The sequence below is a fragment of the Struthio camelus genome, chromosome 1, assembly GCF_040807025.1.
Source record: "Struthio camelus isolate bStrCam1 chromosome 1, bStrCam1.hap1, whole genome shotgun sequence".
NCBI lineage: Eukaryota > Metazoa > Chordata > Aves > Struthioniformes > Struthionidae > Struthio > Struthio camelus.
The window spans coordinates 89,802,709-89,816,469 of NC_090942.1; the positions used below are offsets into that span (position 1 = coordinate 89,802,709).

Here is a 13,761-nt window from a genome sequence, read left to right on the forward strand (position 1 = left end):
TATGTGTTTGTATGTGTATTGTATACATATGTTTGTGTGTGTGCCTATTGTGAATACGTACTCAGCCTCGCTACTGGTTGGTCCTGGGGGCATGGAGCAGCAGCAGCCTCACTTCTGTTGGGCTCCTGGATTCAGCAACCCCTAACAATGTGATTGCAGAAGCTCAGAGAATGTTTTGTCTTAGAAGGCATGCTCAGTCTTCCCCATTGCACATGCTTGAGGCATGGTTGTACAAGAGAGATACCTAGTAATATTTCAGTTCTTTTCAGGCACTCTTTTAAGCCAGAGGGTTTTGCTGCTCAGGACATTCAGCTGCATAGCAAAGCAAACTCTCTGCAAGTTATCTTGTGCCACTTGCAAAGGCCCTATCTTCCAGTGTACCTGTGTGCTGTAGATATTCAAAATGCAACTGGGCAAGGACTTGAGCAACCTGTTGTAAATTGGCCCTGCTTTGAGAGAGGTGTTGGACCAGATGATCACTACACCTCTCTTCCAGTGATTTGGTCATTGTTAGCACCAGCTTCTGGTCCCACAGACAAAGGGATTCTTTCTTCATCTTCTCAGGATCAGCTTTCTTCTTGGTGGCTCTTGTTTGGCTAGACTTGAGTTGTATGATTCCGCTTTATACTGCTCCACTGAGATGTGGACTGATGCTGAGGACAAGTTTTCTGCAATCCAGAAAGCTGGTAGGCTGTCTTTGCCTTCATAGAGGTTATCCCATGATTAGTCATCCTTGTGCATCTTGTTGCACCCAGGGAAACATTCTGCCTGTAACACAGGCACTAAAGTGTCTTGCTGAAAGTATGGTGTATCCAAGATCTGAAAATCATTAACATGTCTATCCTGGACAACCTGGTCTTAAAGTGGTAACTTTCAACCTCTGTCTAGTTAAGCCTTGTGTTGACATCACAGTTCAGTGCAGCCCAAGAGACTGGTTCATGGTATGACTGTAGCATGGTACCAACACAAGTCTTTGATATTTTTTTGTCCATCTTTGGTTTGAAAGAAGAGGTTCACTGTGAAATGAGAGTCAATTTTGAGTGTGTTTAAGGTAGAGTGTAAAGAATCCATTTGACTCACTGCTGTACGAGATCTTGTAGAAGAATTTAGGAAGCAAAATAGGGGAGAGTTTCGCATCAGCTTTTTTTTTCTCTAATTTCAACTAAAATAGCAGTCTTAAGAAAATGGATCTCATCATTCAAAAATGTAAAGTTAAAATGGGAGTCAAGGAAGAATTTTCATCATTTCGTCTATTTAAAGTCTCCAGATTGCTCTAATATCCCAATTATTGCTCAGTTTTAAGCTAGGGTGGAATGCTACTTGGCTGATGCTTTCAGGTCACCTGGTATTGTCTCTAGCAATACCAAGGACAGTTCTAGTCCTGGATCTGATCTAATCTCCATACCTTTCATTCTGAGAAAGTCAGAAAGGGTATAGTCCATTTTTCTTCCAGGCTAATAAATTCAGCTGAAGAGACCATTGCTGTTTGCACTGAAGGGCAGCAGAATTCAAAATGATCTGGCCTAGGGCACTGGGGATATGGACTGCTCCATCAGTACATCTGAGCCAGCTATGTGCCCTTGTGGCCAGGGGTTGTGTTAGGCAGAGTGTTGCCAGCAGGTCGAGGGAGGTGATCGTCCCCCTCTCCTCAGCCCTTACGGAGGCTGCATCTGGAGTACTGTGTCCAGTTCTGGGCTGCCCAGTACAAGAGAGACGTAGCATTACTGGAGAGAGTCCAGCGGAGGGCTACAAAGATGCTGAGGGGACTGGAGCATCTCTCCTATGAGGAAAGGCTGAGAGAGCTGGGCCTGTTCAGGCTGGAGAAGAGAAGACTGAAAGGAGATCTGATCAATGTATATAAGTATGTGAAGGGAGGGTGTTGAGAGGATGGGGCCAGACTCTTCTCCGTGGTGCCCAGCGACAGGACAAGAGGCAACGGGCATAAACTGGAAGACAGGAAGTTCCATCTGAACATGAGGAAAAACTTCTTCCCTGTGAGGGTGAGTGAGCACTGGAGCAGGTTGCCCAGAGAGGTGGTGGAGTCTCCTTCGCTGGAGATATTCAAAACCCATCTGGACGCGATCCGGGGAAATATGCTCTAGAGGACCCTGCTTGAGCCAAGGGGCTTGGACTAGATGATCTCCAGAGGTCCCTTCCAACCTTGAACATTCTATGATTGTGTGATTCTGTGAAAGCGAATCCACTAGAAGATCGATGATGATGACTAGGTCATCTTCCTAAGCTCCCATGAACATTTGGTTACAGAGCTGGAAACAAAGGTGTCCTAGCTTTGTGTCCACATTTATACTCGTAAATGAAATGGGCAAGTGAGGCCCTATGGGGAATGGCATAGCCTGGTACATGCCCATATGACTTATCTCTCTGTCCCACCCTTTCCAAAGAGAGGGGAGCCTCACCTGTCCTGCTCATTATGAGAACTCTGGCCCATGCTGTGAGCATACCTACACACTGCCTGCGGGAGTTTTTGTCTGACCAAAATCATGCCAAGCAGCTTGCTAGCTAGAGCACAGCATGACTATATACCAGTGCCCAAGTCCCTGTCTTGGCCCTGCTTAATTTACTAGTATGGATATAGCCTGTTATACTTATCTCAAAGCATGAATGTGTACTCTGGGTATATGGAAGTCCTCTAGAAGAGAAGTACTTTTTGTTTTGTTTTATTTTCTCCAGAGAGTCTTGTGAGGGACAGATGAAATTTTACCATGACTTGGGAAGGCGCAAAATACTCTTTTTATTTAATTATTTTTCAATATAAACAGAAATACTTCTGGATACCACTGGAGAGACCTCAGAGATTGGCTGGACCAGCCACCCTCCTGATGGGGTAAGCATTTCCCTTGTCCTTTTCTTGCCCCCACCACTGGTGGGAAGGCAAGTGTGTAGCCAATGAAAAAAGAGAGATGGAGCCAATGAGGCTTGTTTTATATTTTCTGTGCATCTGAATAATCTGAACGCTGTACATTGTGCAAAAACAGATTGTTAAGAGAGAAGATTATTGGGTGGGATACTACGGCCTCCTCCTTGCCCTCTTCCTTCCCCCCTAACCTGAGAAATACTCATGAGACCTCCAGTGTCCCTGCACACAGCCTAACTATGGTAGAGTGGGGTAGGAGGGACTTGTGCTGTAATATTTTGTCCAAAGGATAGTCTCTTGTTTCTGTTTCATTTGTTTGTCTTTTGTGTCTTGTCTCTGGAGATGGGAAAGATGAGGAAGGAGGGGTGAAGATGTGAACATCTGACATTAAGATCCTGCCATATGACAGGTTTGCATGGAAGCAGTCCTTCCTTACAGCCTTTAATAGCCCTTCTTTACAACGTCATACTTTGTCTTGTCTAGAGTGTTGTACTACATGTGCCAGCAGTGGGCTCAAGTCCTGTCATAAGTGTGGAAACCTTTTCCTCTAAAGGGAAGAAGAAGGCCTGTCCTGCATTTTTGTCACAGTCAAACACTGAATCTCAATTTTTACTATTTCTTCTTCTTTTTCTCCCATATATCCATTATAGTGGGATGAGGTAAGTGTCCTGGATGACAAGAAGCGCCTGATCCGAACCTTTGAAGTTTGTAATGTGGCTGAACCAGGTCAGAATAACTGGTTGCGTACTCACTTCATAGAGCGGCACGGAGCCCACCGAGTACATGTCCGCCTCCGTTTCTCAGTGAGAGACTGTGCCAGCATGCGTACTGTGGCCTCTTCCTGCAAGGAGACTTTCACGCTCTACTACCACCAGGCAGAGGCTGATGTAGCCTCTCAGGAGTTGCCAGAGTGGCATGAGGGCCCCTGGACCAAGGTGGATACTATTGCAGCTGATGAAAGCTTTTCCCAGGTGGACAGCACTGGGAAGGTGGTAAAGATGAATGTTAAAGTCCGTAGCTTTGGGCCACTCACCCAGCGTGGCTTCTACCTGGCCTTTCAGGACTCAGGAGCCTGCATGTCCCTTGTGGCAGTTCAGGTCTTCTTCTACAAGTGCCCAGCTGTGGTGAAAGGATTTGCCTCTTTCCCGGAAACTTTTGCTGGAGGGGAGAGGACCTCCCTGGTGGAGTCACCAGGGACATGTGTAGCAAATGCTGAAGAGGCAAGCACAACTGGGTCTTCAGGTGTTCGGCTGCACTGCAACGGAGAAGGCGAGTGGATGGTGGCCATTGGACGATGCACCTGTAAGGCTGGCTACCAGCCTGTTGATGATGAACGAGCCTGCCAACGTAAGTGACTTTTTCCCTATCCCTTAGGCGGCCCATTCCTTGTTGGATCTCTATGTTAGTATTTGGTATTTGCCTAAAGATGACAGATCTAGGAAGTAAAATCATTTCTCACAGAGAGCGCTTAGTAACAGCCTCCTCTCCTAAAACTTTTAGTGCTGCAGACTGAAGGTAGAGGGACCACTTCTTGGTTTTGAGAACATGGTTAGAAACTCCATTTAGGCCTTAGTTCAGGCTGTGACCAGAGAGAACCTTTTGGGCTACATCTGCAGAATGGGCAAAAGCTGTGACTAGCCAGCTAGTAGCATGCTTCCGCTTCTCCTCCAAGCTGCACCATCCTTAGAGAGGAGATGCCGCAGAGTGTGGAGCTGAGCCCGGAGCTAATATGTTCAACCACCATAATTGGCTCGGGCCCTTTGCTAGTACTGTTAGAACCAGTGGTAACAAGAGAGAAGAGGAAAGCCTGATCATGGGACAGGGAACATTCAGCAGGGATCTGTGAGACTGGGTGGGTAAGAAACAGCGGTGATAATGCTACTATCGTGAGACCTGTAAAGTGCTTTCTGCCCTGGGGCACATGGCGTTTTGTGTGAAATGGCCCTAGGAGGAGGTAGAATCAACTGCATATCACCCAGTAACAGTATAGGGCCAAAATCTGGCCAAACTTGAACAGCCGATCTAATGTCATGAATCTCTACCCATTTCAAGCTTAAGACAATCCATTAGACCAAACTGCTTTGTATGGTGCTTGCATATATATAATTTTGGGTATTGCGTGCTTCTGGTGATTCCTCAGTTTTGATACACAACTGTGATAAGACATCACCAGGATCTCTTAGCAGTTGAAAATATTGCTCCACCATGATTCAGGACTCTTAAAAATATTAAATGTAACATGGAACCCCGTTTCAGCTGCTGGGGCAGTTCTAAAGATGGAGTGTAATTTATTCAAATAAAAATATACCTAGGATGTTGAGAAGTAAAAATATTCTGGTTAACCCCCTCAGTGAAAAATATACAGTATAGTTAATGATTGTCTATATGTTGCCTTAAATTCCTTTTTCATTAAGTGATTGAGTCAAGCAAAATAACATTATTAAAGCACAGTACTCTGAAAGTCATGGAGTTCATTATGCTGGAGACTTACAAAGGGAATTAAATTTATTAAGTGCTTTTTATTTGTTTGTGCTTTAAGAATGGTTAAAATGTGTGTGCCTTTTTATCCTACTTATTGTTTTAACTTAGAAATAGCTGGAATACCAAATTTCATTTTTTCTTTCTCTTGCTGGAAGGCTTCTTGGCTGATTCAGGCCTTTTGTAGATCAATATACGTAATGCTTAACTTCAGTTAGTCCGGAGAAGTTATCTTAATTTATTTGAAACCTCCTTTGGGTTTACATCACCAATTTGGTTACCCCAGTCTCTTTCCTGTCAAATAATATTCTTTTCATTCTCAAAGCCTTTATAGCATAGGAGTTGGCTCTGTGCTTGGGATGTCCTCAAGGACCTAAAGCAGTCTTTTAACAGAAGTAGCTTGTCTGTGGGTTTCCAGAATTGGTGCTGGATTTGCTTGTTCTGTGATACGTGCCATTTATACTTGCCTTTTGTTGAATTTGCCATCTGATCTTATGCTGTCAGCTTCTTGCAAGTAATCTTCAATTGATGGTCGGTTTGATATGTGTAGCTTCCCAAATAATACTTTATTTTGCATCAGAAATGACCTACAATATCATTTGTGTTTCTAGAGAGGTTTAACTAGAGGGGCATGGGGTGGTACAGTGACATTTCTGCTCTAGTCAAACTGTGGAAAACAATGGAGCAAGTCATTTGGAGTGTGGGCTTTAAACACTGCCTTGAAGCTCCAAAGAGAAAGGGAGTAAAACAGTAGGAAACTACTGTCCACGAAAGAAGGAATCTGTTCTGCATGACTTTGAAAGACTTTTAATTCTTATTTTGTGCAACCGTACTACAGTTTGCAGGAATCCTGCAAAGATGCAGCCTCAGCTGAAGCACACTCAAACCCTGGAAAAAATCTGGGTGCAGGTGGGTACAGTGGTAGTGACTGAAGACTGAGTCTGCAGTGAAACCTACACTTATTATGTGAAACTGTTTCTTAGAATACTATTTAATGTACAGCATAGAACGGATGAATTTCTAGTAGCTAGAGGACAACTTATATGAACTGCAGGACCAAAATCAAATTACTTTAGCAGAAAGGTGGTCCCAATAGCTCCATTTTCTTTGGTATTTTTCATATATTCATAGCACACAAGTGGAGGAAACCACTGGAAGAAGTTTTTCAGTTGTCATGGTTAGTTATAAGGAAATTATTTGGAATTAGAAGGTACAAATTACTCCACAGCCTGCAGGACATTTGTTTATGGATCTTTCACTTTGAAAATCTGGTCTGCGAAATATTTTTGGTGTTTCCATTGTTTTGGTTTTTTTCATTATACTCTTTTGATAAGCTCATTAATTGTATTTTTCTTTGTTCACATAATTGAATTTCTCCTAGCAAAACCTTTGGGATCTTGTTGTTCTTTAATGCTTTAATGCAGGAGAAAGCCTGCTTAAGATTGTTATTTTTTTTATTTTCTGAAAGTATGCAGCCATAGTTTTCAGTGCACTGTGCATAATAGTATAGCAACTTTCTGAAAAGGGGATGCTTAAAATAGGATTCCTAGACCCATATTAAAGTACCTAAACATGCAGTCAACATCTGGCATTTGTGTTGATGCTGTGATATGCTAAGCATTTCTGAATTCCAACATGTTTGTTTCAGTGCTGCAACAATTTGACTTGCCATCAAATAGTTGGTAGTTGGTTTCTGTTTTGGATGCTGTTCAGACGAAGCATGCATTCCACAAGCTAGAATTTGATAGGGTTTTAGATGGGACAAACTGCACCTGCAGATTGTGTTATTGCCTTAAGAACAGTTGATTCACTTTAATATTTTCTTAACATGTTTTATTAATAATTATTTCTGTATTTTAGGTAAAGTATATGTAAATGTGTAAAACCTTAGGATTTTATGAATATAGCTTATTCTTACATCTTTCTTCAAGTAACCCTTTTAAGGGTTCTTCTCTGTTTTTAAGTGTTTATCTTGGGCAGTTTCAATGATCCTAAAATTACTGCTCGCTAAAGAACTTGTTTCAGTTTTTCATCACCTGAAACAGAAGCAAATTCTTTTTTGTCTTATTTTGTTTTTTATGTGTGGTTATTCTGCTCCTGAAATGATGTGTTGGGGCAGCTGTGGTTTATCTCAGGTCCTTGCAGATTTGTTCATTAATGACTTCTCAAGCTAGACTTCAATTAATGTATTTAAGAAAATATGCATACATTCGTAAAACATTGCTTTTTTTCCAAAATAACAATATAAAGAAAAACAGTTGCCATGTGCAGTATTTGCTTATATGCATTTCAGAAAACTGATTGATTTAAGTATTAATGATAGGTTTGCATTTTTTGAAGTTGCAGGATAAATATCATGTTGTTATTAAGCAAGCATTGATCATGTTGATGAGATAGCAAATTAATATATTTATTGTTTTTAATCTCTGAAAATAACAGGACACACTTGTAGGGAACTGGGTTTTGTCTTTCTCATTGGTTGATACTCAGGTACTTTCTTCCTTGCTTTCCTATACAGGCCAGTAAACCACTTCCACAGCAGGTTTAGAGAAGTTTCTTAAGATATCATGTGCTTCTTTGGACCTGCTTTTCCTGGTTTGCACACTTTTCTAATACCATCAAACTTGGCTTCAGCAGGATTTCTGACTGAATCCTGGAGTTCATACATTTTTTTGGTGCTCTGCTATTTCAATATTTCAAGCACGTTGGGCATTCTTGATGCCGCCCCTTATAAGGGGCAACAAAGAAAACTTTCTCTTTGTTAAACATTTCTTCCTTGAACTGTCTAAAAGTCCACCTTGCTTTTACTCATCCTTATATCTGCCTGTATGGCATGATCCCATACCACTGAATTCAGTGGAAGTTTTATCACTGATTTCAAGCTGCAAAATCAGGCAATTACAGAGGAAAGGATACCGTCCCATGCAGTGAACATGTGAGAGAGAAAGCGGACAACGGTCATACTTTTGATGGTAGATCATGTCCTATGTTATCTTCTCAGTGTATAGTGTTAAGAGCAAAAAGCTCAAACATACTGTGAAAACTTTGTATTGCAGTCTTCTGTTTATGTGCTTGACTTGCGTATTGCTTGTTGGTGTGGCCTCATGTAACCTTTTATGTCTGCTTCCACAAAAGAAAATCTTTTCTTCCTGAGCTACCTTCTAAGCTATTGCAGTTACACTTTAACCAGTATGCCCTCTGTGAAACAATTCGATCTGGCCTCCAAAAACAATTTTTAACCTGGGTCAACTCAAAGCAGAAAGTGTGTACTTTGGGTTATTGCTGCTGTTTTTTACATGATATGTCACTTATTAAGGACTTCTTGTTGTAAACATAATATTATAAATAAGAAATAAGTAGACTATTTTTACAAAATGTATTATGATTTGTATCTGCTTTCATTAAGTCATCATGCTCTTTCATTAGGATGGGCCAGATTAAAGAACAGAGCATTGTCAATTCTATATTGTTTTGATTATTCATACCGAAATATATGGCTTTTATCATATGATTTCCAAAATGCATGGTTTGGGGTTTGTTTATTAATTGCTAGACAGCTGCTGAGTTAGGACAGAGAATCTATAAAACACAGAATTTAATCTTGAGAGGCTTAGCCTTTTAGATGTTTGTCATCCCAAAACAACAAATAAGTCGATGCAGATCCACTGACTCGTGTGAAGTAAATGTGTGTCAAATCATTGGTATTGTACAGAGCTCATGTTCCATTCTTTGCAATGTGGGAGGCCATATGACTGTGTTTTCCCTCTGTTTCTAAATCTTAGCATGAGAGAGTAAGAATGAGAGGATGTCTAGAGTTGGAGTAGGTTCCACGTGAATTGTGTTCACTTTGGATACAGGCCCAAATGTACCCAAAAGTCACTTGAGTCCCCTGACGTTAACTATTCTCAAGGAGTCTCCCTAGAGACAACTTATAGGTTATTTTCCCTTGATTTTCCTCTGTGAGACCAGGAACTATTTTTGTATCTCAGGAAGAAGATAAATCAAAATCTCCTGCTCTGTATGCTATCACAAGTGAGAAGTGCATCTTGATATCAGTTTGCAGAGTCCTAGAACCTGCATCCCATTTTTTTTGAAAAACATCCATTTAGCCCAGTTCCTATCTCCATTTGTGGCTGTAAGTAGACACTTAGGAATAAGAGTAAGACCAGAATACACAATACTTCCACTGAACACTCCCAGCTGCCAACCAGGAACTTCCCTCTTTTTCCTGTGGCCATTTAGTTTCCTTAAAAGTCTTTGAGGGGCTTTTTCAATAGCTTTCTGGAACTCCAGGTACACAACATCAACTAGATTACACTTTTCCAGCGTGCATTTGACCCCTTCAGAGAGCTCTACAAGTCTGCAAAGCAGGGCATACCTTTACAAAAGCTTTCTACATTGACGTTGTATTTATTCAGCTGTTCTTTAATCCTACCTTTTGTTATTGTTTGTACTAATTATTCCAATACAGGCATCAGGTTTACGTGCCTGCAGTTGACCAAATCTCCTGTGGAACCTTAAAAAAAACATTTTAAAAAAACAGTATCACACTTCTCTCAAGAATTTGGGTATTGTTAGGACAGTGGTTACCCCCAACCATCAATAGTTATTTATTTCATCCCGGAGTTCCTTTAGAAGCGCCGGATGCATCCCACTTAGGCCCAGCAATGTGTCACTGCTCATTTTATCTCTTTGTTCCATTTTCTCTTCCACATTTGTTTCTATTTCAGGCCAACAGGAACCTAATAAAATTCCATATGAACAAGTGAGAAGTCCTGCATCTGGCAGGGACTAAGCCACTGTAGCAATACAGGCTGGAAGATGACTGCCTGTGTAATGGCTGTGCTGAAAAGAACCCAGGAATCCTGGTGGACAATAGTCGAAATGTAAATCAGCATCATGCCATGGCAGCAAAGTAGGCTAATTATGGCATAGCTGTTTCTCAAATATAATTTCTCCCTCCCAGTTTTACAAATAGCCAGTAAATCTGCCTGTGACTGTCTTGCATTGGAAATCTTCATGTGTTTCATAGATAACAAAGATGACAGCTCAGTTTATTGTTCTTTAGATTTCTTTGGCCTCATTTATAAAGTGCATCAGAAACAGCATCATATGTAGTGCACAGCCACATACATGAACACGGGAGATCTTCAGCTCTGCATGAAGGATTTTTATTTTTATTTTTTAACACTCCTCCATCGTCATTTCTAAAGGTTAGCAAAGCTCATCAGCTGGAGTAGCTAGCACGTATGCTTTACTGGATGATATGATTTACTTCGGTTCAAAAAAATATTTTGCTGTGCTGCAACAAAGATACTTACTGCCAAGCAGAGGGAAAATGAGAATGAGTAGGTGAGGAAGAGTGCTATCATGTCTCTGACAGTGGTCATTTCTATCTATTTCATGTAAATATAGAGGGAAGCTCATAGCTGAGCAACTGTTCCTTTCTGAACATCCTAGTGGATATTCTGTGTTATAAGGATTTAAGCATGAAATTAGGGCTTTATTAAAATCTGGTGAAATTTCCACTGGTGTAAATGGAACCAGCATTCAGGCTTTTATCTTTATTATGGCAAGATATATATCATTACAGATGTAACTCCTTTTATGTCAAGGAATTCTACAGGCTCAGCCTACAGAAGTCATCTGCCTCATCTTCTCTATTCAGTTCGTTATCTCCTATTCCTGCAATATTGGCCCCTGTGATTCTCACCACTTTTCAAAGTCTGTTCTGATTTGTCCTTCATCTGAAAAAGAAGTCTGCATGGTATATTTCAGCCAGGACTTGTAAATGCATTTCATACTACCGTGCTTCTTCTCAGAGATGGGGTAACTACCACTAATTAGTATATGCCAAAACACCAAATCCACCATTTTTTTTACATGTTCCAAAAGGACTTTTAAACTTGTGCTATACTTGGTTGTTAGACTACTCAACAGAAATTTTTATTTTCTTGGCTTTTAATTTTTATTTAAATATTCAGGATAATCTGAGTGCTGGGCTTCTTGCTGAGATGAGCTTAATCATCTGTTGGGTTAAGAAACTCAGATGGCATTTTGTTTAGTCCTACTCAAGTAAGATTGGTTTAAAAAGGAAATGCTTATTAATCTACTCTTTGCAATTGTGTTATCTACCATTTCATGTTGTGGTGATAACTCAGTATAGTTGAAGGCTTCAGTGCCTTTTTTGAAATTGGAAGAAATGGCAGAAGAAATGGCTGAAGAATGCTGAAAATGGTCAAATAGTTTTCAGTATGTGGAACTGTGTTTTTCTGACTGCATATAGTTGCTTCAGCAGTACCTCTTTTATGTGTTCCTTTAGGGGATGTACAGAAACGATTAAAACCATGAACATTAGGGAGCATTTTTGGAGAAATAACAGAATGGCAGCATCAATCCTGGTGATTTCTCTAGGGTATTTTTTAAGAAGTAGACACACACTGTGCCTTCATCATAAAATACCAGTATAGAGATGTTTAAAATTCAAAGATTTCTGACAGTGAGTGGTACAGATTATTTTTCAAAGAAAAGGATAAAAAGATGTTTCTTGGAACTTTTTTAAGGTAGGGTTAAGTAGCTCCTGAGCAAAGTACTACAGAGAATAGTCTTGCGTTGCCTCCAGAGAAAGGAATGGGATGATTTAATGAAAGTTATGTTCTGACCATCAGAAACTATCAAGGAAAGTAGTATGTCAACAGATCATGTTATTAAGTCTCATTGTTCCCCCTTATGATGCACCTAACTATTATTCTTGTCAGTATGTGAGCATTATAAATAGTTTTTAATAAATAGTTTAATTTCTTTTTAACATTCTAAATTTGATGACAAATTGTATGAAAAACTGAAGGCTTTATTCCTAAAGCTAATTGTTTTCTCCACTAAAATACCTTGAACTCTGCTGAGGAATAGTGGGCAGCTGGTGCAGATCTCAGGTCATGGATATTAAATATTCCTACTATAATAGAATCACATTTTATTCTAGCTATAACTCCTGAAATGTTCATGATGTTGCGCCTTTCCAAGCAACGCAATTTTGTTGCAACAAAATTCTTTGAAACAACAAAGACATGAAAAATTATAGCAGCATTTATTTCTTAAATCTCTTTTGGCTGACCATTAGTGTTTTGTGGGAGAAAGTTAGTACAGTAACTTCCTGTTACTTGGTGTAGTGGGAACTGAAATACACTGCATAATTAGGTGGGGAAATGAGGAGAAGCAGCTAGTGCAGATACTGCAGAGAACACAGCAGGAATGCTTGAATGCATGGAGCCAGCCCAAGATCAGTGTTGAGTCCAGCCGAAATTCCAGCTAAACACAGGCAGACTTCTGCAGTGCCACTGATGATGCCACAAATGATGTGGCTGCAAAGCCACATCATGTTTCTCAGTGATCTGGAGTCTAGAAGGACATAGAAGTTTGGCTTCATTCACACATAAGTATTGCTAGCTGGATAACTAGCCATGCAAAGTAGCCCTCAAAGAAATATAGCTATACTGTTAAAGTGCTGCCCCTGAGATAGTAAGCCCAGCCAGACCTAAGGCAGGTCTGGATGGCACTAGCTTTGTCTGCATCTGTTGCATGATTAATCCACAGTCCAGAAAAAATGCCAGTAAATAGTTCAGTATCTGCTACTATTCTTAAGCACTCTTAAAATATAGAAATTAGGCTTAGGAAATAAATATATATATTTTTTAAATCTATCTTTTAGATTCTTTAAGAGTCTCTTTTTTGTTGTGTCCAAGGAAAGCTGATATTCCCTTGCAGCCCCATTTTTGCAGGAGCTGGACAAAGATGAAAATGGCAAATAATTTATAGTTTGTAACTGAAATAATGAGAATCTACCAAAGTGCCAAACACGCTCCATCAGTTGCTTCCTGAACTTCCATGGGCAGCTTAGAACAACCAACAACAGCCAGTGAACCTGAGTGTTACAAGACATTTTTTCTCCTTGTGTTTTTCATAAACTATTCTGGCTTGATCCCCATTCCTGATCTCTTCTCCTGCTAAAAACATGTTGCTGTTCTGTCTGAATGGGGACACATTCAGCTAGGGTAGCCTGTGCTCTTGCATTTGTGTTATCTCAGCAGGGTGTCCTTTTCAGGACTTCTCCTCTGTGTATGTTCTCCCTTCCTAAGAACAGAAGGACACTGTGATGCATAGTTGCTACAATGTTCTGTATGAAATACAGAGCAAAAGTAATAGCCTGAGGGCAGAGCTCTACTGAAGATCCTACAGGGAACTGTTCTTAATAGTAGTAAGACTGAGGAATGAACCAGGGATAGGAGAAGAGACAAGTCCCTGTCTTTTTCTTCAGTAGAAGAGTGTGTGGGCATTGCCTGCCCCCTCACCATATGGATGCCTGTGGAGTCCTTCCTGGACCAGCTGTTACCTCTTTATCTAGTACAAAG

General features: G+C 40.5%; 1 protein-coding gene across 1 annotated transcript in view; it reads left to right on the top strand.

Annotated features, from left to right (window-relative positions):
- EPHB6 (EPH receptor B6) overlaps positions 1-13,761 on the top strand; it is a 76,333-nt gene that overhangs the window by 23,426 nt on the left and 39,146 nt on the right. The window contains exons 3-4 of the mRNA XM_009678087.2: positions 2,781-2,845; positions 3,526-4,222. Coding sequence (XP_009676382.1) covers positions 2,781-2,845; positions 3,526-4,222 — 762 coding nt within the window. The remainder of the gene's footprint in view (positions 1-2,780; positions 2,846-3,525; positions 4,223-13,761) is intronic.